This window comes from Bactrocera oleae, chromosome 5 (genome assembly GCF_042242935.1).
Source record: "Bactrocera oleae isolate idBacOlea1 chromosome 5, idBacOlea1, whole genome shotgun sequence".
Taxonomy (NCBI): Eukaryota; Metazoa; Arthropoda; class Insecta; order Diptera; family Tephritidae; genus Bactrocera; species Bactrocera oleae.
The window spans coordinates 11,168,309-11,195,343 of NC_091539.1; the positions used below are offsets into that span (position 1 = coordinate 11,168,309).

The 27,035-nt window shown below is 36.8% G+C and overlaps 3 protein-coding genes and 1 pseudogene across 4 annotated transcripts; 2 read left to right on the forward strand and 2 right to left on the reverse strand.

Moving 5' to 3' along the window:
• Positions 1 to 3,104: 3,104 nt before the first annotated feature.
• On the reverse strand, positions 3,105 to 11,690 carry LOC106615407 (protein toll). Its single transcript, XM_070110019.1, has 2 exons — positions 11,501 to 11,690; positions 3,105 to 6,038 (listed from the first exon to the last, which is right to left on the reverse strand). The coding sequence occupies exon 2, from the start codon at positions 5,963 to 5,965 to the stop codon at positions 3,209 to 3,211; it is 2,757 nt and encodes a 918-aa protein (XP_069966120.1). The 5' UTR covers positions 5,966 to 6,038; positions 11,501 to 11,690; the 3' UTR covers positions 3,105 to 3,208.
• On the reverse strand, positions 7,365 to 10,714 carry LOC106615405 (protein toll). Its single transcript, XM_070110020.1, has 2 exons — positions 10,240 to 10,714; positions 7,365 to 10,180 (listed from the first exon to the last, which is right to left on the reverse strand). Exons 1-2 carry the CDS (start codon positions 10,267 to 10,269, stop codon positions 7,472 to 7,474), a joined length of 2,739 nt encoding a protein of 912 aa, XP_069966121.1. The 5' UTR covers positions 10,270 to 10,714; the 3' UTR covers positions 7,365 to 7,471.
• A 2,595-nt stretch (positions 11,691 to 14,285) lies between the features above and the next one.
• On the forward strand, positions 14,286 to 26,562 carry LOC106615403 (protein toll). 2 transcript variants are annotated; one of them, XM_014231606.3, is made up of 2 exons: positions 14,286 to 14,370; positions 23,819 to 26,562. In XM_014231606.3, the coding sequence occupies exon 2, from the start codon at positions 23,831 to 23,833 to the stop codon at positions 26,483 to 26,485; it is 2,655 nt and encodes an 884-aa protein (XP_014087081.3). In that variant the 5' UTR covers positions 14,286 to 14,370; positions 23,819 to 23,830; the 3' UTR covers positions 26,486 to 26,562. The 2 variants fall into 2 exon arrangements, with proteins under 2 accessions (XP_014087081.3, XP_036226998.2); XM_036371105.2 differs by having other exon boundaries at positions 14,299 to 14,418.
• On the forward strand, positions 17,159 to 19,994 carry LOC106615404 (protein toll-like; annotated as a pseudogene).
• Positions 26,563 to 27,035: the final 473 nt, after the last annotated feature.

A 27,035-nucleotide genomic window follows, 5' to 3' on the forward strand; every position in this document is an offset into this window, starting at 1 on the left:
GTATTTGCAAAAAATTTTAAACTTAGTGTAATCGGCTCCCAAAACCTTAAAGGAGCTTTGTCGAAACAATATTTTCAGAGTTTGTGAGTAAAATTTCTACGAAACGGCTGGACCGATTGAGGTAAAATTCAGGTAATGCTCAAAGGAATAAGAATTTTTGATAATATTTTCGATTTTTAGTCATTCAGAAATATAAATTGCTTCACAAAAATCGATTTATTTAAAAAATAAACGTCGTTTTGACGAAAATCAAAATTTTTTTGACAAGTCCTTTGATCTTTATCTATATGCATCCACAATATGTTGTTATAATGTTTTTGGTTTTGCATTTGTGATCATTTCAAGCAGAATCTCCTTCACCGCCAAACACCTTTTTTCGGAGGTATTCCTAAAAATCGGCTACGGAATCAAGAGAATCTAAAAATTTTCAAAGATAAATAAATTTTGTAAATGTACGTTATTTTTAATTATTTATTAAAAACAAGGCCTGATGAAAGAGTTAACAAAAAATGCATTTTTCTGACTTAAAAGTGAACATAACTCCCTAAATATATGTAAATATATAAAAAAAAATGAATATAAATTTATTTTTCAGTGTCAAAAACTTTCAAAAGAATAAGTTTATACCACTTTAAAATTTATACCAGTTTTATGTCAGTTTTATACTGTGTTGCTATATTAATATCTAAATTGAGAAATATGAATAAACTGGGGCTACTTCAAATGTGGTTATATAAGAATCATAATTATACCAGTTGAGAGATAGGTTGTACTTTTACGCACGATTTTGTTTGCAAAAGAGAGAGATTTTTGGTATAGAAAGCATATAATTTTGTTCCATTGCAACCAGTTATACCAGTTCAGTGTATGTATATGATGTGTGTTTATCCCTGCAGCTGAACTTTCTCGCTATTATGAGTAACAAAAAAAGAGGCTGCTTTGATTTATGTTATTCTATTTTAAAACTGGTATAAAATTTGTCAGTACGAGTTTTATTGTTATTTTACTTAATGACGCATTTTACACTAACCTAATTTTATTGTTCTTATCTCAAATAACGTTTAGCTGTGAAGAAATATTTTTTATTTTACGGGTCTTATGAAACTGGTTGTAAATTTTATTGGTTTGCTTATAAAATTTTATAATTTAATGCAAGGTGAACAGTTTTTCCCTTATAGTGAACTGATATAAATTAGTAAATTCATTTTAACTTAAATAATTTACTTTACACTCTTTTTCTGTTAAAATAAAATGTATTTTCATATTGATGTTTCTATGAAACTGGTATAAACTAGCAAAATTCATTTTAACTTAAATAATTTACTTTACACTCTTTTTCTGTTAAAATAAAATGTATTTTCATATTGATGTTTCGATGAAACTGGTATAAACTAGCAAAAAAATTTATATTCTAATTATTTTGGACATAATTAAAACTAGTTTAGTGCAACTTGAGCAGTTTTTTCATTTATTGTGAACTGGTATAAATTATAAATTGTTTTTAACTTAAATATGGTACTAAAAATAATTTTGTTTTTTATGAAATAAAATTTTAAATAGTGTCAAATTTTAATTTTTGTGTTTCCATCAAACTGGTATAAAATAGCGAAAATTCAAAAATTGATAACTGGTTTAATTTATATCTAAAAAATTTGCTGAGCTGTGAATGGAACCGTTAAAAATTAGCAAAATATTTTTAGACAAGAATATTGAGTTTACTGAAACATTAATACCAAATTATTGCCAATATAAAGATACACACATATACCCGAATATTTAACAAGTTTCAAATATACATACATACATATATTTATATACGTGCCTATAATGCGGACTACTTTTAAATATTTATTTACTATTTGTCTTATAAACTTACCCATCAATTAAATATTTCAAAGAAATAAATATAAATAAAATGAAACACATGTATTTATAGTTAATTTCTAAGTTAAACTGTGTTTATCATATTGTACTATATGTATGTATCTATGTAACATATGTACATATAACATCATATATAATATTAATAGACTAAGTGATAAAAAGCATATTTTTTATGCAGAAATCCTCAGAGTGCATAATTATGCAATAGAGGGCGCCAGCAAACACAATTACAACTATTTATTATAAAATATTTTTACTATAAACAACAATAAAATTTAAATGGATTTTCTAATTAAATGAGTTAGCACCAACTCACGTAGCTTGCCTACACAAGCGATTAAGCACGCTTATGCAATAAAAGTCATTTTCGGTTCGCCAGTAATCTGCTAGCTATGTTTGTGCTCCGTTCTCTTGAAAAAAAGTCTTTTATTTGAATTCAATATCAATGGCTATAGAATACTTTGGTGAATTGGGCAGCCTTCGTGTCTCCAATAGTTATGCTAGTCTACCTGAATTTGACCAGTTTTTTGTTCGAATCTCCTATCTCACAGTTTTAGTGATTAGGAGACAACTAATGATAGTTTTGTAAATAAAAAGTAATTTAAAACTTACACAAAGATAAAGGACTGAAATAAACTTAGCTATCCACCTCTTATCTCTGAAGAAATCTGACTTTTAAAATATTTGTACAACGAACCCTTTTCGGTACGCGACATGGTTTTTCTGGCTGCCTCAGCTGTCACAGCATATATTTTTACTCAGTTTCTCTAAATATTGGTAATGATTTATTTCTCTCTTATAAATCGCATTGGTATTCCTCTTAAGCGCCACTCTCCTGCTCAGTGCCCATATTTTTATTACGATACCTTTGAATATGTTCGCCAGCAATAAAAAACAGCTCCACGACCATCTACCAACAGATAACTAGCGCACGATTGGGTTATATGTGGAGCAGTATAGATCACGTAATAACATGATTTGAGTGGGATCTTAATAAGGCTCAAGATCGGTTTAGGTCCGGCGCGCAGCGTAAAAATGTTTGATATTACAGTAATGTCATCTCTGAAAATAACGTACAAAACCGGTTGGCTTCTCGACGATTACAAACAGTGTTATAGATCGCTAACTGCAGATTATTTATTACCTGGTTCTAGAGTGAAAAACGTTTTGTGTAGCAACTCTAATTTATAGTGTGTATCATAATAAAAGTCCTTAATATATTGTCTTCACCCCAACTATACTAAATTTTATTAACAAATATTATAACTCAACTATTGTTATACGTATATATATATATATTTTTATTACATATAATTTTACCATACTAAATGTATAATTCATTCATCTCTAAGCCTTCTTGCACATAGACTTTTCTGCCCACTTCCAACATGCCTGATTTTCTAACCACACCAAATTTATGCGGCAAAGCGTAACGTAGTTTAGGCCAAAATCTTGTATCACCCCATTCCAAGTAGGTATTTAATTTCATGTAGGCCAGCAATTCATTATCCAGACGCGTCAAATCCGTAAGCTCACCATACTTTATGATAATTATGCGCGCGCGACCTTCATTCAAAGCGCACTGATGTGCGGTGCGAAACTCCAAGCGCCCCCAATCTGATTCGATGAAATGTTGTGAAAGCACAATAATCGTGCGACACGATTGCTCAACAGATTCCATTATTTGCTCGGGTATATAAACGCCGGCGAGCCAATTTCGTTCGTGTGTGCAAATGCGAAAATGTGTGCGACCTTGCTCCAAGCCCGGTATCAACACGGTATTGACAAAGTGCTGATCTTGATGCGCATACGAAATGAAGGCATCGAAAGTTTTATGCTTATCCAACTCGTGCTCCTTGATGCAACATAAAAACATGTTGTGACCGAAGAACCAAATTTTCACCATTAACTTGTATTTGTAAAAGAGCGCAACGAGCGCTAGTATAAGTACAGAAGTGCTAAACACACCAATAAGCGGCGCGTACAAGCTGGCATACAGAAAGGGTGTCTTACATATTTCATCAAAACGCGCATTCAACAGCGTGACATTCGCAAAATTTGCGCACATTAAACTACTGGCATCGGGTATGCGCGCGCGCTGTAAGCGTACCACACGCAACAGCTCCTCCGACTCGCAATCGCATAACCACGGATTGTCACCGAGATATAAGGCTTCTAATGTTGCGCTCTCATTTAGGTATGCGCGTAGAAAATCAACGCTTAAACGCTCCAGCTGATTGTCGCGCACATCCAACGTCGTTAGATTGTGCGGTAAATGCGTTGGCTGCAGAGCGACAAGCCGATTATGCGCGGCGTGGATGTGTGTCACGTCCGCGTAACCGACCGTAATATTCGCGGGCAGTTCGTAGAAGTTATTGTGTTCGATGTAAAGCGCGCTGCTGTTAAGCGCAAACTGCGCGGCATGTGGCAGTTGCGTGATGCCCTCAAGATGCGCGTTCGTACAATTCACAACAAGCGCTTGTGTGTCATAGTCACACTCACAGCCTGCAGGACAAAAAGTCGGTGTCCAAGGACAGAGCTGGCTGCGCTGCAACTTTTTGAGTGGCTTACGCGCCAATGACGCTGGCGTTGCACAACTCCAGTCAACATCTTTCGTTAGAAAATCGCTGCTATACAACCAAGCAAGTTTGCAATCACAGTGCAAATGATTGTGATTTAAATTCAATGTGCGCGCACACTTGCCTTTAGTGCTCGACGGCCGCCTAGCGGCGTAAATAGTTTTAATTTTATTACGCGAGAGATTCAGCTCATAAGGGCAAGCTAACCCATCAGCGCCACTAACCCAAACAAAATTGAAGTGCGTAATTTGATTTCGGCGTAAGCTTATAACGGTCATATTAAGTTCACGTTCATTATAAGCGCCGCGCTCAATGCTCACATACTCAGGGAATTCGGGTAGCGTTGCTGGATCTCTAATATCGCTGCGTGTTAATAGCGTCCGATTGCTGTATATGCCGGTACCCCAAATGCTGCTGAGCGCATTATTATCCAAATCGAGTTTGTAGAGATAGTGCAGAGAGCGCAACGCGGCGATGATATTGGTAGGCGTGTAAAAACGGTTTTCGGCTAAATGTAATTTCCATAACAGAGGAGTATGCGCGAATATACGCGGCGGCAGTGCACTCAAAGCATTCATACTCAAGTCGAGTATGACCAATTTGTGTTGCGCGGCGAATAGATCTTCGGGTAAACTTTGCAACTCGTTCAAACTCAAACTCAAATGGTTCAATTCGTGCAGTGTGTTGAAAATTGTTGGGTGCAGTTTCTTCAGCTGATTCGCATCCAGCAGGAGACTCCTCAATGCATGACAATCACGAAAATGTGTGTTCGTTAAATTTTGTGCCGACGTGCGTTGCGAGTTCAGCTTTTCGTAGTAGCCTGTGTCAGCGTTATACACGTAAATCGAGAGTATTACTAAAGTTTCGAGTTTATGAAAGAGTTCCACAGGTATGGTGATCGCTGGCGCGTCACTAACAACTATCAACTCCAGCTCTCTCAGTTCCGTTAGTTGGTGGAAAAGTTGCACTGGCAAGCTGACTTCCGAATCCGACGTAGTTATATTAAACACTAACAACAACAAACCGTTTGTATGCGAAAATAGACGCTCAGGTACCGTTACATCGGCAGTAAATGACACATGACCCACGTAAGTGATGTTCGGGCGCCGCAGCATAGCGGGCAGTTGTTGACAATTGGTCAGTTCGTAGTAGGTATTGTTATATACGAATTCGTGCGTTACTTGACTTAACAGCGGATCTATATATTCGGTCGCGCCTTCACATTGCATCGTTATCTTGTCTTTTCCCAAATCCCAAGAAATAGTAAGCGTCACCGCACCATTAAGGTCGCTCAAATAGCAATTGATTAGTTCTTTTTTGCACTGACACTTGTTTTGGTAACAGCTTTTGAATGCGTTTTCGGGCCCATTTGGCTTCGGCTGCAGCTTCGTTAGCAACGTTTGTTTTGGTGTTGCCAAATTGGTGTACACCACGTCGGCGCAAAGTAAGTGTAGTAAGAACTGTAGTACCAAGCTTTGCTTTTGAGTTATTTGTTGGAACATTCTAAATCGTGCTTATAAATATTTAAGGCATCGGCAAAGCTTTTCAGTACTTAGCCTCGAAGGTGTGTGAAAGCTGAAAAGAGCAAGTAAATAGCTAAGTATTAAAATACATTATGACGCATTCTAAGGGGTAAGGGCACGTACTGCTCCAACTTTCGTTTGCAGAAAGGTTTTCGCTAAGCTCTCTAAAGCTCAAAAAGCTCCAACTCGTTTCCTTACTTCTTAGCGCCTTATCTTTCCTTTTATCGCTTTTTCTGTTTATTTAGCTTTCATCCACTTAATTTTATTTAAACAGAATGCTATCACGAATTTAAGTATAGTATACTAGATATAAGTAAAAAATAAGACTTGGGTATAGGTGTAAGCCGTGAGAAATCTTGTAAAATTAGCTCCACTTATATAACGCTCTGAAACGAATATCCAATTTGAACTTAATGGTTTGATAGCGACAGACAAGTTTGAAAAGGCTCATCTTTTGACTTCAAATGCTATGCTAATTAAATATTTCGACGACTCAGAGCTGAGATCTTTATTAACTAAGGACTGGGTTGATCATAATACTCAAGTAGTTTGATACATTTTCTGGTATCCTGTTCAGAATCGATGAAGAAATTAAGGGAACAGTTTAGAATAAATAAAAATTCTATTCCCTTATGAAGTATTCGATGTTAATTAGCAGCTGCTTCAGAAATGATGGAGAAATTCGAAATACAAATTTGCAATATCTTCGTAAATTAGATAACTTCACTGACTTTGAAATGCTTCTGTAGATATAAGATGGCTTTTTCAGTCACCGGATTCTCCAACTTCAAACTAGTCTCCAGCCGGAGGATATCTATTGGTTTGGTTGACCTACGTCCACCAAGTATCTATCAAAATCACTTAGAGAAGTGATTGATCTTCCTTAAGTGTTGTAAGCAGAACCTACAGAACTCGCTAACTACAAATAAAGCTCAGTAAATAGTAGAAAATTCTGCTATTTTGTATATGTTTTATATCAAACAGAATAATTCCAGATGAGAACAGTTTGCGACTCGTTCGAAACCGATTCGAAATACTTCCCATTCGGTTCCTACGACAGTCGTTTTTGTCAAAACTAACCTTTTCAATTGAAACGAGCACAGCCTGTCATTGCATTCTCTAGAATATAACTTGTTGAACTATGCAAGAACTGTCATAAGGTAGGAAGGCATACGCTTTTATTTTCTTCTTTATTCGTCATCACTACGGCAGTCTATTTCTCATAGACTCGCCAGGAGGAGCTTTGCTGTCTGCTACTTAGACCGCAGGAAGCGATTCTGGCGAGACTTAGAAGGTCTCGTTTTGCGAAAAGATCCATACTTAATGCACTAAATAGTGCAGAAGGGAAATATATATTTGCCTAATCTTGAAAAAGAACTTTTGTTTTAAAATTCCAAAAATCTGCTAAGCTTTTATTTACTTTCCATAAAACGCAAGTACTTTGTGACAAAAATGAGATTTAAATATTAATTTGCTAGTCCACATTTATTTATTAATCGCCATCTGATTCAACTCCACTTGTCCACGCACATAAACTCTTTCGCCCACCTCGAGCATACCGGCTTTTCTGCCTTCGCCTCTGCGATGTGGCATAGCGTAGCGCAGTTTCTGCCAGAAGCGCAGATCTTCCGACTCCAGGTAGGTGTTCATACGCAAATAAGCCTGTAATTCGCTGTCAAGCCCCGTCATATCGCCAATCTCACCATACTTAATAATAATGATGCGCGCACGACGTTCGTTTACAGCAAACTGATGCGCCGTCTTGAATTCCATGCGCGCCCAAAGCGATGCAATAAAATCCTGCGAGAGCACAATGATAGTGCGACGCGATTGCGCAACTGACTCAACAATTTGCTCTGGGATGTAAGCGCCAGCGAGCCAATTGCGTTCATGTGTGCATATGCGAAAGTATGGTGCCGTTTTCTCCAGCCCAGGTACGAGTACCTGGTTCACGTAGTCCGACTGCTCGTGCGCATATGAGATGAAGGCATCAAAAGTTTTGTTACAGTCGATTTCATCAATGCAGCAACAAGCAATGTTCACATTATGCGCATGCAACCAAATCTTTAGCTCCAACTCGTATTTATAATACAATGTAATGCAAGTCAAGAGTGTAAGTATTGTAAGAAAAGTAGCAGAGAGCTGTGTCATTAAAGCCCAACTGCTGCTGGGTAGCATACAAATATCCGTGAAAGTCGCATTCGCGAGCGTTATGTTCGGAAGATTTGCACAAAACAATTCCTCAATATCTGGTATGCGACTGCGGTGTACGCGCAGCGTATACAAGAAAAGCTCTGTTGCGCAATCGCACAGCCAGGGATTGTCGGAGAGATAAAGCGCCGTTAGCGTGGCGCTGTCGTTTAGATAGGCGCGCAGAAAGTTCTCACCCAAGCGCTCCAGTTGATTCGTGCGCAGATCTAAGATGCGCAATGCTGGTGGCAAATGTATTGACAGCAGCATATTTAGACGATTGTGCGCCGCATATAGGCGCGTAACATTCGCATAACCGAAGGTGGTATTCGGTGGCAACTCGCGAAAGTGGTTGTGCGTAAGATTGAGCGTAGTCTCCGCGAGCGACAGCTGTTCGGGACGCGGCAGCTGACTAAGCGCTTGTAGCGCTGCTGCACTGCAATCGATTAGCAGCGCATTCATATGCCGTGTACAACGGCATTTCAATGGACACCAGGCAGGTGACCACTCGCAAAGCGCGTCGCTGCGCAAATTTTGTAAATCGCTACCGTACAAGCGCTCCGGCGTCGCGCACTGCCACTTAACGCCAATTACAAGCAAATTTGTATTGTAGATCCAAGCTAGTTCACAATCACACGCTAGCGGGTTATGCACTAAGTGCACTTCTTGCAGACAAGTTGCTTTTGTTGGTGACAAGAGCGCATGTACATGGCGTATGTTGTTCCTTGCGAGATCAATATAGTAGGGGCAGCTGATGCCTGCTGCCGCAATCCAGTCCAATGAAAAGTATGTGAGTTGATTAGCTCTCAGTATCACCTCTGTATAGTTCAGTGGCTCAACCTCACGCAAGCCCGCGACATACATAACCATCTGCTTGAAATTGGTCAGCGCTTGCACATCAGTAATACGGGCGCGTGTGAAAAGCGTGTGATTGCGGTAAATATCTGTGCCCCAAATTGTCTCTAAGCCATTATAGCCCAAATCGATTTTGCGCAAGTAACTAAGCGCATGCACATTTTCTATAATACTTGTCGGTACACTGAATCTATTTTGCGCGAGTATGAGCTCCCAGAGCAGCGGCGTATTGTCAAATATGCCTTTGGGTAATGCGCTTAAGTGATTCTCTGACAGATCTAGCAGTAGCAGTTTATGCTGCATACGTAACAAATCACGCGGCAGCTCCTCTAGGCTATTCAGTCGCAAGCTCAGACGTCTCAACTCTGGTAGTGTCGTGAAGAGTTCGCCAGGTAGCGCCATCATATGATTTGCGTCTAAATTCAATTGTTTTAGCGAGCGCAGATCGCGAAAATGCTCGCTTTGTATGTCGCGTACGCTTGTTTGCAGCGCTATGAGCTCTATGGAGAGTGTTTCCAAATTGTACAGTGTGTGCAAAAGCTCGAGCGGATAGCGTACTTCTGGATACGCAGTGTAAATCTTCAATTTCAAATGCTGCAAATTCGTTAAATTATGAAATAGTTGCGGGGGTAATGGGTTCTTGACATAAATTAATCTCACTGGCACGGTCAACTTCTGCAAAACTGGCGTTTGATTGAAAAATCGCGGCGGAGTCTCTAAGAATTGATCGAATTCCACAATACCTTCGTATGTTGCATGCGACTGCTGCAGTAAAGCGGGGTATTCCAAACAGTTTTTCAAATAATATTCTGTGGGATCTGCTAACCTTACGGGTGGCATCATATTTAGCACCACATTTAGATCCTCAGGTTCATATACGCAAGTTATATTTAATTCGTACACGGTGACGAGATCGGTGCGGTCGTCCCATGTTTGTATTCTGGCTTCTACGTTGACTAAGCTGAATTTACCCTTTAAGCGGCATTCGAAGTTCACAGTAGTGCATTCACACATTTCGCTATTACAGATTTGTGGCTGCTTTGGCAGTTCGAGCTTGACACCTGACAACCCTGGTAGCGTTGCCAATGCGTAGAGTGTTATTAGGCGCAAAAAATGGCGCCTCATTTTGTTGAACAAGTATGTCGTGACCTGCGTCAAAAAATGTGATCAATCAGAAATCATTCGGTGGTTCGAACGCTTTTCATTACAAAAATAGTCGCAGAAGTTTTCGATATCATGCTTGGAGTGGCTGTCTTTAGGTAATATCCTTATAACCAAGAGAGTTGTTTAGATAATTATCAGCCAGAGAAAATATGTGATTTAATGTCGGTTTGACCTAGTCCGGTAATGTCAAAGAGCATATCGTTGAGATTCTCCATCAAGCAGCTAGGAAAGGTCAAATATTAGTACAGCCAGATCTTGAAGTTTAGTGAAGTTTACTTCTGCTAGAATTACCTTCTGGTAATCTATCTTAAAATATGGATTACAAAGTATGTCAATTAGTTTCCTTTATCCTCTCCAGTGAAAAAGAAAGAAAATGTGGAAAGCTTATAATGATAATGCCATTTACCTAGAGTAAAGATCTGGTTCTCGTGAAATTTAGTTCGACCTGATGGAAAAATTAATCGTAACTGTTGTATTAAGTGCTAGTTCAGAACTAGTGAATTTTATTTTGAAAAGGAAAGCAGGTTTCTAGCAGGTGGCAACGCTTTTCAAACATACTTAATCTTCTAAATCTTCAGTTCAGTTTGATAAAGGAATATGAAATATAATAATTTAACTTATTCAAAACAAAAATATCAGAGGCAATCCTCGCTGAAAATATGTTGAACGTCAAGACTTCATCAACTCTTTAATTTCATATATGTACATATAAATATGTATGCAGAATGTAAAATTCAATATCTTTTTCAAATTTTATTGTTTTTACTTTTTCAAAAAATATTTTTAGCTTTTGCACAACTATTTCGTTTTATGTTCATAAAATGCAGATATTCATCTTTTATTCATTATACCAATGAATTGAATAAAAAAATCAAACAGGTGGCAACTATGCTGAAAGAATATTTTTGGGCGCAAATTTTTTAAACCTCTTTAGCTGTAGTCATATTTTGTTCACATTTAAGTATGTTTAAAATGTGTTTAAGATTAAAAGTTGTTAGTTTTTTTAAAGTTTTCAAAAATGTGGCAAGCATCTAACAATATCTTTTGAAACTATAGGAGTATTCCGGCGAACCATCCAAAAGTATGATCAGGCTCAGCGTGCCTTATTGTTTCTTTATCCGTATAGTGCGATCGTGGCGGAATTTTGTTGCGTAACGCAATTTCGTTGCAGTTCAGTTTAAGGAAGTTTCACCTCAACTATTGATAAATGTAATGTTAAAGCTTTAGTTTATGTTTATATAAACTCAAATATGAATTTCCAAAAAATTATCATTCAAAAAAATTAATTTTAAGATTTTTGCATACTTTTTAAAAACACTTTGTCTATCCGAAACTTTTTTCAATAACTGTTAAAATTTACTTGTCTATATATAAATGTGCATATACATATGTACAAACATATATTTTAAATTGATTAAATTGAATTATTTCTTTAAATTGCACAGAATAGCAAGCTATTGCACACTCGTTCACACTTCAGTGCAATTTTCACACTTCAACACTCAACTAACGACTGTTCGCAAATTACCCATCGCATTGGTTTGACAACATACAATAGTCATAATTTCTTATTAATACTATATATATATATGTACATACATATATATATAATATAATCTGGAATATATATGTACAATTTGCATCTAATAATAGTGCAAAGCACTGTTTCTTAACGATTACGGAATTTCCACGTAAAAACTGGTATACTCATTTATTAAATAATGAATGCATTCAAATAAGATGTAATGTACACCCACAGTGTTGGGGAAAATAATGCAATTATTTATCATGCTATTGCAGTAAATGCCCAATTGTAAATCTGCCGACAACTTTTTGTAAGACTTTTTTTGAACTCTATTTCTGGCACACCGATTATAATGCACTCAAGTTAAGTTTCTGCTGATAGATATCAACTCCATTCCAAATCAATTTTGAATAGACGAGCACTGATTTTTCAAAAAGCTTTCTTAAAGTCGTTGTATTAAGCGGAACTGTTATAATACAAATTTTTTACTTTTCAATAGGTGGCAACAATGGTAATTTTTTTAAAATCAAAACCAGGAATGCTTGTTTACATACTTTTTAAACTCAAGAAATTTTGCAAAAATTTTGTGGCATATTAATTAATTATTTAGTGATAAGTGGCAACTCTATTCCAGGATATGTAAAATAAAAACTACCCAAATATTTTTCTGAAGACTTTCTAAAAAGCTTTATATTAAGTAAACCTTAATTACACATTTTTAATTTTCAGGTGGCAGCCCTATTCCGAAACAGGTTAATATTGCAATCAGAAATATTTTCATACAAGCTTTTAAACCTGCAATCAAATCCGTTTTAGTATGTTATGCATTTAATGTATTTTTTAGGGGGCAACTCTCTTTCAAAATATGCCAAAATTGGAAATTATTTACATTTTAATTGGAAGATTTTATTAAAAGCCGCATGCTTAGCACACTTTTTTATAATACACGCCTTTACTTTTCGATACGAGGCAACTCCATTCCCAAATATAACCAATTTAAATATAATAACTTTTAAGAAATTTTGAAGATTCCAACAATGCTCTTCGCATACAATTTACACTTGCTCGTAATTTTCATTTCAAGTTTTTTCGATATGTGGCAACCCTATTTTGTAATATTTCTAAATTGTTGACTATCCAACTAATTCGTAAATGTTATATTAGACCACCTTTAATAAAAAAAATATTGTTTTAAATGGGGGGCATAAGTCTAAATTAAGAATCTCTATAATTATAATATTTCGATTCATTTCCGTTCGATACATATTTTGCAGTTTTGTTGTGCCTTTTCTTGTTCGTAAATGACAAATAATACAATATTTCTTGCTTAAGTGGGGTGCTATGTTAAATTAGTCTACTTAGTATATAACTATAATCCCCAGCATAAGTAACATGTATGTTATAAGTATTACGAGCTGGAATAAAATTCTATATCTTTATCTATATCTATATCTATATCTATATCTATATCTATATCTATATCTATATCTATATCTATATCTATATCTATATCTATATCTATATCTATATCTATATCTATATCTATATCTATATCTATATATATATCTATATCTATATCTATATCTATATCTATATCTATATCTATATCTATATCTATATCTATATCTTTATCTTTATCTATATCTATATCTATATTTATATCTATATCTATATCCTTACTATATCTACATCTATATCTATATCTATATCTATATCTATATCTATATCTATATCTATATCTATATCTATATCTATATCTATATCTATATCTATATCTATATCTATATCTATATCTATATCTATATCTATATCTATATCCTAACTATATCTACATCTATATCTATATCTATATCTATATCTATATCTATATCTATATCTATATCTATATCTATATCTATATCTATATCTATATCTATATCTATATCTATATCTATATCTATATCTATATCTATATCTATATCTATATCTATATCCTAACTATATCTACATCTATATCTATATCTATATCTATATCTATATCTATTTTTATATCTATATCTTTATCTTTATCGGTATCTATCTATATCTTTATCTTTATCTTTATTTTTATCTATATCTATATCTATATCTATATCTATATCTATATCTATATCCTAACTATATCTACATCTATATCTATATCTATATCTATATCTATATCTATATCTATATCTATATCTATATCTATATCTATATCTATATCTATATCTATATCTATATCTATATCTATATCTATATCTATATCTATATCTATATCTATATCTATATCTATATCTATATCATTAGTTTGACTAAGACTGTCATAGAATTTGACATACTGAAAACTCCACATTATAAAGTATAAACATACTTTAGAAACCTTACTTAAAACATAATCTCGCTTGCTATATCCGGAAGACCATTTCCCATAATTCTTATTATACAATATGCATGCATGCATTCGCAGAACTGTGGCTACTCTCGTAAAAATCTTATCTTAATTTTTTCCAGAAATCAGCTTAAGCATTTTTGTGCATTTCTAATATATAAAGTCTTTTATCAACACAAGACGCGGTATATGGAATTTCATATCGAACGGTTTTCACAGTCGTATTCAGTGTGTTCAATTGTGCAATGGAATAGAGTACTCAATGTAAGCGGGAATTAGAACGTTGAAATTGTTGAATAATATTATATGTATGTAAGTTGAAAATAAATGAATAAATATAGAAGTGTTGAAAGTTTCTTGCGTTTGATCAGTAATATAAATTTGCGGGTTTCAAAAAAAAGTGTGAAGTAAAATAAGAGTTTTTATAAAATGGACAATAAAAAAATGCTTGTCTCTCAACCAGCAACGAAGTAATGCTTCACTACTTATGCATCGACTCAACAGACAGTAGCTGTGCGTGTTATAAGTGATTAGTGAAACATCGTCTCGGTTCGTCAAGTCAAATCGATCTCTCTCTGTTGTTTTAAAATCAAACAAACATTTGTTAGAAGTGAGGGTATTGCCTTTTGGAGCTATCGTTGTGAGAGTGGCAGCGAAAACCTTCCACATATAATTTTTAGGATGCCTACCGACTTTAGAGATTCTAAAGGTACTATCATTGAGAAATATTAGTATTTTCAAGGCAGTTGTAATTCTTTAAGTCAATTTTGTGTGTGTTGTCAGAGGAAAGCAGAATAAAATTGGAATAAAATGGAATGTAATCAACTGGCAGAGTCTAACGCAAGACCTTAGCTTTATATTACGGTTCTTATTTTTATCATTTCGGCACTTGCAAAAAATTACTGTTATGATTTTATGATCTTCGGTTTTATAATTTATTATTTGGGAGAGCAAGTCAAACAATACCAAGTGTCATATAACGCGAAAGTGTACTTTTGACCACCCGCGCCGTAATGTAAGATAAAATATAAGTAGAAATTCCACAAATTAAAATTAGTAAAAACAGTTTTCAAAAAACGTTTGCAAATTTTTTTTTCATAAATATTTTTGGTTCTGCTGCTCTTTATATTAATAATACCCACAGTCTTCTACTCAATTTAATCAGTACATTTTTAAGCCTTTAGCAGAGATATTCATCTAGCTCACATGGCTTTAGTTATGAGCTGTATTAACACCCATAGTCATACAATTCGTATGACTAATATCAGAATAACCTGGCGCCAATGTTACGTCATTAAATTTTTCCATTTCGACAGCGCATTACAGCTTGAAATTAGCTGCTAACGCAGACGTGAAAAAGAAACACTATAAAACTGAGAAAGATGTTTACAATATTTACTGGTTTATACTTTTTACTGAAATAATAATATCATTCATTATTTCTTAAACATTGAGCTGCATTAGAGATTAGTTTCAAGAAAATGAGAAAACGTCAATAAATTCTACACATTTATTTGGCATATCCCGACACTCGCTCTCATTGTTTGTAAAAGCGAACGCTACAAATATCAAATGTCGAATAAAGTGAAGGAATTTCACTTTCACAATCTTCGCACTTCGGTCAGATAAGGTATAATTACATTCGCGCGTATTTTCAACACGCACAAAATATATTCATAATTCTTATTTTCAACACCCCAAGGTAGTCAGCGGTAAAGGAGAGCGATTAGAAAAATATACTGAACTTTTAAGGACTGAGGTTTGAACTTAAAACGCAAAAATGCAGGCGACTAAAGGTGTTAGTCTGATTAAATCAAGTTGTGGTACAGAGAGATTCGAAAATCTAGAAAATAACAAAGTTTGTGCTAAATGTTTTCATAAGATCGTGCCAAATTTACGATCAAAGCTTTCTAGCACTGCAGCTGCCTGTAGCTAATATCAGAGTACCACAAGCTCTAGACTGTGTGGTATTTTAATCAATTCGAATTTTGGCTTGCATTCCATCACTCTTTTTCGAAATAAATACCAGGCAACAAAACTCAGCCCATGTGTCCATCAAGAAGCTTTCTAACATGCTTTTAAAGTTCTAGCTGTAAGTTTACTTGGCTGTGTGGCAACCAGGCTCTGCTCATACCACCATCACTTGCATATTTTTGGCTAAGATATATCATAAGAGGTCTATTGACTTTTTACTTAGCCTCAGTAAGTTCATCTTGCTCTAGTTGTAGAGGTGCTCATCAAACATTGTTCAAGGAGCATTCATCTGCTGTACTGCAGTTGTCGAAACTGGTATTCTCAAGAGAGCAGAGTTATTGGATTGAAGCTTAAAGTGCTCGTAAGTAAAAACTATTAGTTTTGTAATTTAATAAGAATTTTTTTTATTGAGTTATAAAGTTCACAAGAAAAAAATTTTGCCTTAAAATAATCAAACTTCAAACGGCAATATCTTTTAAACGGTTAGGTTTACGAAAAAATTTTACGAGACTTTAATTTGCAGAGCATTAAATTTCCTACAAAATCTATCAAACGAGATATTTTTACAGATAGTTGAAAGCGAGATATGAATTTTTCTATCTGATAATAAGAAAATAATGCAAAACTATAAAATAGGAACTTTCCTTTACAATTAAGAGCTCATACTTTTTCGTTTAGGTGTCTATGAACTTATTTTTTAGAGTACCATGCGAAAAAAGATATTCGTTTTTTTACCCACCCTAATATACATGCTCGTATATTAGATTGTTCTACTGTAACACCCTGTACTCTTCACTGATTAAATCTTGCGTGGTTTCTTGACAACATTTTCAATCAGTCAACAGAAAAATAAGTTCCAAGATTTATGTTCAGTTTCGAAACGAAATCATAACAGTAAAGTACTCAATAAGCGCTATGTAATTATATAAGCCGATAACGCAATGTGCTTAGATTTACAAGTATTACTAAACACAAAGAGCAAGAATTAGTTTTAACTAAATTATAATTTCTATCAGAAATTACGCAAACGCTATTCAAATAACGGTACTAAAAACAGTAAAAATTGCATGTTGTGAAAATGAACGCAACAAATTACCACACTTACCGCGGTCTCGCTTGCGCTTTCAAACAACTTGTGCTTATCATAATATTCAGCACTTTGGCACAGTCAAATCTAACGCCAACAACAATTGCAGCGGCACAAACTGTAACAACAATAAAACCTACTATAAACGCACAACAACAAGTCTATCACACTTGCTACGATGTGCGCTGTCAATGCAGCGGTTTTGTGCTTAAATGTTTTATGAAAGGCGTTACTATACTTATCGACAGTGGCGCGGCAGTGACAGGCAACGCGCGGCTCACCATAAGTTGTGCGGCGAATACAACTACTGAGGAAATACAGAAAGCGCATCGCTTACAATTTTCGGCAGCACAACGTTAAATTTAATTTGGAAAATTGCGCGATATTGCCAGAAATATTAAAGCGCGCGCATATCAACTACACTGGTACTATCAAATTCAATGGCGCTTTTCCAGTGCCTGCGCATTTCTTACACCAAGCAATTGGTTTGCAGCGGCTGCGCTTTGATTTGGCAATTAACAGCAGTGCTGCAGATATTTTGCCGGCACAACTATTTCACAATCAAGGCGCTTTGAAGGAGCTTAGATTGATACTCTTATGCAAACCGCATGAGGTAGCGCTACCCACGAAAATATTCCATAGGCTCTACGCGCTGGAAGCGCTATTGGTGCGTGCTGTTCAAACTGATCTAGATGGCATTACAAATACAGTGTTGCGCAGTTTGACATCTTCACATTTTCGTGATACATCGAATTTGCGTAAACTTAATTTGGATGGTAATTATATGCAAACAATGTCAGCTGAGCTCTTTGCTACGCTACCCGAGTTAAACGAATTGACTTTGAGCTTAAATAACTTGGCGGCGCTGCCAAGCGGTCTGCTGCGCGTACAAAGTAAACTGATAAAGCTTATTCTTGCTGGCAACATGTTGCAGTCGCTACCGCCTGGTTTCTTCGATACGACGCCGCACTTATGGGAACTTGATTTGAGCGACAATCAACTTTATATACCTACAAATATTATTACAGCTATCAAACCACTGCGTTATCTGTACCGGCTCAACTTAAGTTACAATAAATTTTCGAGCATTGGGGGCGTTGATGAGTATGAAAATCGAACACTACTCACGCGCCAGAATATTAGTAACATTAGTGGCGCGCCGCCCTATTTTCAATACTATTTAGCGCAGCTGTCGAGTAAGCGATATGCGCAGCCATACAATCTGACTATAATCAACCTAAGTCATAATCGTATTGAAACATTTCATTTACGTAGCATCAGCGCCGCTACTCTTAAATGTCCATATGAGCTGGATTTCACAAATAATCAAATAAAGCATATCTACGCGCTTAGTCACCCAGAACGCAGTCAAGGCGACTGTACGCGCAAGTTACTATTGCAGTTCAATCCATTGCAGTGTGACTGCGCCTTAGCTTGGATCCACAGCATGAATTTCTCGATTGCGACTAACTGGGAGTGTATTAGGCGTGATGGTGGCATTTATGTATATTTACTTGTACAACGCGCTATGTGCGCCTGGACGCCGAAATTTTGTCCCAACGCCTGCAACTGTCGCTATGACGCGCAAGCATTGCATATCAACTGTACGCATGCGCTATTGGATAGCCTTACACAGCTGCCGCGTCCAGCGCAGGTTTATTTGACGCAGAGCACGCTGGATATAACGCACAACCGCTTTTTTGAATTACCTTCGAATCTGACTTTCGGTTATGCTAATGTCACACGCTTGCATGCTGCACACAATCGCCTAGAGAATATTCAAAGCACGCACTTGCCGCCGCAGTTGCAACTGTTGGATGTACGAAACAACCGTTTGGCGCGCTTAAGCAAAAGCTTCATATTACGCTACCTCAATGAAAGCACAACTTTGCGACAGCTTTACCTCTCCGAGAATCCATGGCTTTGCGACTGTGAGGCTGAGCAATTGCTAAACGCCGTGCACGCGCATCGTAAGCGTATACCCGACGTGGCGCTTTTAGCTTGCGCGAATCTGCAGAATACCAGCTTGCTGCAAGCGCGCTACACAGATGTGTGTGTGCCAGCAGCAGTGCAACGTTTGCGCTTGTTATGGCTACTTTTCAGCTTGTCGCTAGCAGCTATTGTGTTAATTAGTTTATTAGCGCTTTACTATAAATATACTTTGCAGCTACATGTGTGGCTATATGCGCACGATATGTTTCTATGTTGCATACGCGAACATGAGTTGGACAAGGAAAAAACATTTGATGCATTCATATCATATGCCCATCAGGACGCGCCTTTGTTAATGATATTCTCTTGCCTGGTCTAGAGCAAAGTGACCAAAAATTTCGCGCGTGTACGCATGAACGCAATTGGCTTGCGGGCGCTTACATACCCGAACAAATTATTGAGTCAGTCGCCCAATCGCGTCGTACAATAATTGTGCTCTCGCAGCATTTTATCGCATCGGATTGGGCGCGCATGGAATTTCGTACGGCGCACCAGTGCGCTTTAAATGAAGGACGCGCGCGCATAATTATTATAAAATATGGCGAGCTTACCGATCTCACGATGATTGATAAAGAGTTGGGCGCCTATTTGGATATGAACACCTACTTGGAGTGGGAGCAGCATCCTTGGTTTTGGAGTAAGCTGCGTTACGCAATGCCACATCGCAAGGGAGAGGTGCGGAATGCCGGCATGCTTGAGTTGAATGAACGGCAGAGAGTTTATGTTATTGGCGAAGTGGAGCTGAATCGACTGCGTGGACGTGATGGATAGTATATATTTACACCTGTGGATGTTAGGCTCATACAAATTATACAGAATTAAAGTATGACATTTATTTTCTGTTTTAAAATTAAACATATATAGTGGTAAATACTTTTAATAAAAATTAAAATTTTTTTAAACTGTTACTATCCCCAAATAGATGTAATATTTTTTCCTGTGCTGAACTATTTACACGCCGTGCAGGTCAACTCCTTGTTTTGCGTCACATATTTGTTTTTTCATGAAGCCATCTTTGTTTTAGAAAACTGATAGCTCTAACTAATATGATTTGATTTTAGGGCTACTGAAAACTACTTTCCAAAACCTGTTCAAGTTGTTGTTTTCATTTTTCACATAAATTTGTGAAACACTTATAGACTTTAGCCTCCTTTGTCGTAATTGGTTCAAAATGTTGGGTACATCTGTAGCTTAGTCATGGACTTTAAGCTAATAGTTGGAGAAAACAATATGGTGAGGTAATGGAGATTATTTTGATGAGTTTGTAAAAAACCACAGCCCATACCTTGTAACGGCATTGTTTGATACTACGAAAACTCGAAAAGTAAAAATTCAGAAAGAAGCTTGACAATAAATTTTAAAAGCTGACATCTGGGCGTATATCTGAAAAGCCTCTCATAACAAATTGTGTCAAATTTGACACACAAAACCAAGCTATTTACATCATAACGCTATTTTGAATTCCGTTCTAAGAACTTACCTGGCACCAGCAAACTCTAACCTCAATTAATGAGAAAATGAAACTCGAAGCATATAGTAGAGCTAATACGACAACATTTTCTTCAAAATTTAGTTGAAAAAATAGTGCATATTTGCCACTGACCTCCCGAGAAGTGGCTACTATCAAGGTGGCAGTAGACATACTTCTACGAAGTGCAGTCTCTTTCAGGGAGGTGAGGATTCACTCCGACAGCAGAGTGACAATACTAGCGCTGAGCTCGCTAACTGTCAACCCCAAACCCATTTTAGGAGTGTCTATTCTCACTAGAAATGGCATCAATTGTCCAGCTTTTGCAAGATTAAAGTTGAAATATCTCGACAGTCTTATCTTCGACGTCTCAAAAAATGTGTGATAGGCTGAAAGCGCTTTGCCGATTTGAGCGGATCTCATGATCAATTATATAGAAGTTTTAAGTATCACAACGGACCGGGGGTTGGTATACGGGATCACTAAAAAGTATTTGGTAAAAGCATTAAGCTTGGACTAGTTCAATTTGGTACCAAAAATGGGTGTGATTGCTCCATATATTCCCTAGCTCCCTTAGACCGAAAAAAATATTTCCTTTGATCTGCTGGGGTCTACAATACCCACTGATCGGTCAGTATGTAGATATCACATAAACTAAGCAAATACGTTGGCTCCACCCTGAAGTTCCACCCAGAAGTACCAATATAGCTTCACATAAACAACTATAGCAACCGTATCGTGGCCGTAACCCCCACCCTGATATTCTGCGTGAGCTCTAACATCACGTATCAAATCACTTAACTTGCGTCCCGTTGTTTTCCCAACGTCAATTTCCGTAAAATGATAACAACAATAACAATAGTAAACCACAACAAACGGACAACAAACGAAACAAAGGTAGCGGAGGCGGTCAATGAAAGCATACAAAGCCAGGCGCCGAACACAATGGATAGAAGTAAAGTGGTGCGCGTGAGGTTACAGCAACCAACTGCTAGCATGATGACCAAACAATTGTGGCACACATAGTAAACATGCAACAGTCCAGTGCGTACAAATCAATTGTCTGCGTTTGGCTGATTTGCCAAGGAGAAGCGATAAAAAATGGCTATTGAAAAATTGTGAAAACAAAAAATCAAAGGAAATGAATTGAAGGGTGGACAGCAGACCACAAAAATTGGAAGGAAGGAGTGAACAATGCGCCGCACGAACAGCTGCCTACTGGCGGCATGCAGCACCGAACAGCAGCGCGCAACATATGCACACATATAGACAGGCGCGCACACGCATACATACAACTAGCTTTCGCCGAAGTCTACTTTCAGGCAGCGACGCTTTCGTAATCGCATATTCAATTGCTGTGGTCAATCGCTTGTATTCAATAATGTTGCACGTGCTTCAAATTTTGAATATGTTGTTTTTTCTTTGCGCTTACACTTTGCTAACGCTACTTGCTGCCGGGCGCTATTCATTTGCTAAGGCTATTTTTGTTTTGCATTTTTTATTTTTTATTTTATTTTTTGTTTTGTATTTTTTATTTCCTTTTTTTCGCTTTGTTTGCACATTTTTCATGCCACAATTTGCTGCTATCTAGTTGCGGCTTTCCTGCGCTGTACTGTGCGTGCGTTTCATTATCATATCATTTGTTTTCATTTTTATTCGCCGCTGGCCGCACAGTTCGATGTCGAATGTCATTTGTAAATGGCATGTTATCAATTTTCAAGATGATTGAATTGACCTTTTTTACCCAAAGCGTCAGGGGAGGCATAAATTGGACGCGTGGGTGTGGCAGGGTAGAGGTATTAATAAAACTGGGAGCATTTAATAGACAGCAATAAATTTTTCTTACGAAATTTTGCTAAGCGGAGCGCCATAAATATCAAGTTAAGACGTATAATATATGAAAGTGATTTAAAATAATTTTTTTAGCCTTAAAAAATTCATAAATTCTCTTACGCTAACTAAATAAATGTATTTTTTATCGTGTTTAGCCAAATTTATTATGAATGAAAAATAACTTTCTGAGAGTGAAAGAATTATTAATATCAACGTTCGAGCAGAGACTTGCCTTAATTTAACTAGTAGCATGGAAAACTCACCACAATAATTTAGGTAGTACTAAAAATGTCACAAAACTTGGATTTAGCAGCAATCCTGTATCACATTATCTTTAATTCGACTTAACTTCTCGCCAAGAAGTGGAAATTCGGATTCTGTTCATAAAAATCAATATACTCAGTACCGTATGATACAAACCATTTATACGGTAAGTCGCTCTTTCTACCTACAGCAAGCTAAAAGGCATTGCTAATGACCACATTTGAGGAGACAAATAGTGGATGTTCGAGAGAAAGATTATACGACACAATCTATTTGTTATCGACGAAAACTTAGAAATTTGGTACTTTGTAGACTGGTTGGAAAATTAAAATGGAAAATCCTCAATATAAACGCGATATTGTCTTTATAGTTCAAAAGTCTCCCAACCGGCCAATGGCTTCACTCATAAGCGTGGACACTAATAACAACAGATAATGAAGTAGTAGTTAATAGTGTAGAATATTTACGCAATATTTTGTGTCTTGCTGCAGTTTTTTTAGTCCACGAATTAATAATAACTCAGTTTCATTTCATTTGTAATGCCCAGCTTCGGTCTTCCACTGTCAGGGTACACAAACCCCGTTTAGCTACTGAACGGAGCAGTCAATATGTAGCGATTTGAACTACTTCAAGAACTTAATTCTAAAATTGTAGAAATAAATTTAAAGCTTCAACACACGAGTTTGCGATCTAATTTTTGTTGTAAAGTAACTTTTCATCAAAAAACTATCAATAAATTTTTTGAGTTTTGACTCCGTCAAATTAGTCAAGACAGCCACCTTGGGTACGACTTTTTCTTCCTCAACCTAAATTGAAGACAATTTTGCAGTTCTAAATCATGTTTTTTAAAATTCTTATCAGATGATTTATAAGTACTATTGAAATTTTAAAAGTAAATTGAATAAGAACATTGAAATTGTGATAGTTACTGAAATCGCGAAGCAATCCTGAAAATGAAATTTCGATCGGTTATTATTGTGTCAATAAACACCGCTAGATTTAGCGTAGACACCCACCTCTAATTGTAGTCTGATTATCGCATAAGTGTATGACATTTTAATATTTTCAATCATGATTCCTTTAACTCCTTTTAGACATAAACCGAGATGTGCGGTGTTCCTAAACGTACTGTAATTTTTTATATAGTAATCGCGCTGCTCTTTTTTCATCAAGCAGAACCATTCAGAAAAACAACAAACTCAAAAATCATAAATAGAAGAGATATCGATACAGATTGCGATATTGGAGGTTGTGAGTGCATTGGAACTGCTGTGGTGTGTCAGCTAAAGGATTGTAGTGTAACTGGTCTACAATTTATGGGCGTACGCAGCATAGAAAATGCAACACTTGTAAATAACTGCACATTAAAAGCACGCACAAAATACTACAACCAGTTTGCGCCACGCTTAAGAGTAGCAGTGATTAAAAGCTATATTAAAACCGCCGAATTTACAATGGAAAATTGTCTGCAAACGCCAGCGGCGCTGCGGCAGAAGGAACTAAGCTATAACGGTACAATAGTGTACGACAAACTTAGCGATGCCGAAGCAGGAGAAGATGTTTATTTTCAAAATTCGCACAACTTATGGGAACTAAAGCATATAAGCGAAGATGCTAGAAGTGGTGAACTAACCGCGCAGCTAATACTCGATTTGGATCAACTTAAGGAACTAGACCTAACAGCTAACTGCACAGGTGGTGTCAATATAATTCCCGACGATTTATTACATACATTAAACACGCTAGAGACGCTGCGCTTTCACATTAACGGCGCAACGCCAACGCCACAATTGACGGCGTCGCATTTCCGCGATTTAAGCAAACTCAAAATATTACGCCTGGATAATAATAGCTTGCGCAGGCTTGACGCGTATATTTTTCGACCAGTATTCAGGTTGGAGCATTTAAATTTATCGCTGAATGCGCTGGAGACGCTGCCCGCTGATTTGTTAATGGCGCAATATAAACTAAAGATGTTGGATTTGAGTTACAATAAATTAAAATCACTTCCGCGCCACTTATTTAAGAACGCAGCGGGTTTAGAGGTATTGCTGTTAGCGCACAATGAACTCAGCATACCCAATAATGTTATAGAACATGCGCTCACTTTATACAATATGCGGGAATTCGATTTGAGCTACAATCACTTGCGCACGCTACGCGGCACGGGTTTGTATGCAAATAAAACGATTTTAACGCGTCCGATACACACACGTTTTAGCTTCTATTCCGCTTTAAATTTACATGTTAATTTAAGTCACAATAACATCAGCGTACTCAGTTTCGACTGGTTAGAATACATTACAGATTGCTACTACACTTACGATTTGTCAAATAACAACATCACGCATGTAACGTTTTTAAGACATCCCGGAGTAAATATGGTGCGCTGTCTGCGGAAATGGTTGCTCGCCAATAATCCGTTACATTGTGACTGTCAGTTGGCTTGGTTAATAAATAACGGTTATCAATTTCATACTCATGATTGGCGCTGCACATTTCCGAAACATTTGTCAATGCGCGCGCTAAATGCCGTTAATAGCAGCGCTCTCTGTAATTGGTCACCTTCTTGGTGTCCACACAAGTGCACCTGTAGTTATGATACTGACGCGCTTTTAGTTAATTGTACTGAAACGCAGCTTTTGGAGGTACCAAGCATACCGCGCCCGGAACAAGTTGGCCTCAGTACTACAACGTTAAACATTAACAATAATAAATTGTACGAACTGCCGTTGCATACAAGTTTTGGCTACGCGCAAGTAACGCACTTGTATGCCGCTTTTAATAAGCTGACCAGCATAAATACAACGCGCTTGCCGCCTAACTTAACAGTATTGGATGTGCGCGCTAATAAACTAGAGCGCTTGAGCAACAATTTTTTACTTAGCTATGTAGCAGCAAGTAAAACTTTAGAAGAACTGTATATCTCAGCCAATCCTTGGATTTGCGATTGCGGCGCTGAGCTGCTATTGCGCGTCGTGCGCACCCAACGACAGCGCATACCTGACGCAGACGCAGCGCTTTGCGCCAATCTACCAAATGTTACACTTACCAACGTCATTTTTACAAATATTTGCCACGTCAATAAGTCGCATAGCAAAATATTTCTGTTAGCGTTTTTGCTTACGCTTGTTATCACTACGCTCGTTGGCGCCTTTGCATTTTACTACAAATACAAACTACAAATAAAGATTTGGTTATATGCGCATCACATATTTCAGTGTTGTATTACAGTAGAGTCACTGGATAGTGATAAACGGTTTGATGCTTTTATATCATACTCGCATCAGCAACAACACTATGTTAATCATATATTGCTGCCGGAGCTTGAGCAGGGCGATCCACCATTTCGAATTTGTACACACGAACGCAACTGGTTAGCGGGCGCTTATATACCCGAGCAGATTATTGAATCTGTTGAGCAGTCACGTCGTACGATCATTGTTCTGTCAGATGATTTCATCGCGTCGGATTGGGCGCGCATGGAGTTTCGCATGGCGCATCAGAGCGCTTTAACTGAGCGACGCGCGCGCATAATTATCATAAAATATGGTGAGCTTACGAATGTAACACATTTGGATAAGGAACTGCAGGCCTATTTGAAAATGAACACATATCTGGATTTTAACGATACGCGCTTTTGGCAAAAGCTGCGCTATGCGTTGCCGCATAGAACCGTTGTAGCTAGTAAATTGGATCAGCCTGAAGGACAGAGGCCTATTAACTTTATTGGGCAAGATAAGTTACTTATTCGGACATAATATAATAAAAAAGTAGTTAAGAAAAATTTAAGCATTAAAGTAGATTTGATTGATATATTAATAAAAAAGTGCGAATATTTTGATGGTCTCACTTTTCTCAATAGGAATAAATTTGCAAGGTAAGCTTGATCATTTTATGTGCTTTCTTTTTTATCGAATAGTCTTAAAGCACCCAACCTCGCCTGTCAAAGAGAGCTGCTCAGCTGCTGCGACTACCTGGGTTCATTCATTATTTTGACCAATGACCAATATGCTAGAGAGCTGGTTGGAAGAAAACTCTCATATGGTCTCATCTTCAATGACGACTAACTTTTGGAGTTTCAACAGTTATTTTATTACAATAATACGATAAGGCTGTTTATTTGATTCTATGTGAATCTCTTGAAGCCCTAAATAATCCAAAGCTAAGTAATGTGTAGAGTTTAAACCTTAGACGAAAAACATAAAGGATTGTCGAAACTTCGAAAAAGGTAGTTAAAAGAGAAGACGTAAATAAAACTCCGAAAAGGGGACTCCCTAAGATAAGACGGCTTGATTAAGCGATCTTCGA

Excerpts from the sequence above, each read along its gene's own strand:
- LOC106615407 (XM_070110019.1), bottom strand. The coding sequence starts at position 5,965 with ATGTTCCAACAAATAACTCAAAAGCAAAGCTTGGTACTACAGTTCTTA.
- LOC106615405 (XM_070110020.1), bottom strand. The coding sequence starts at position 10,269 with ATGATATCGAAAACTTCTGCGACTATTTTT. Across the intron at positions 10,181-10,239 it reads AAACTTCTGCGACTATTTTT|GTCACGACATACTTGTTCAA; the intron begins GTAATGAAAAGC and ends TTTTTGACGCAG.
- LOC106615403 (XM_014231606.3), top strand. The coding sequence starts at position 23,831 with ATGTGCGGTGTTCCTAAACGTACTGTAATTTTTTATATAGTAATCGCG.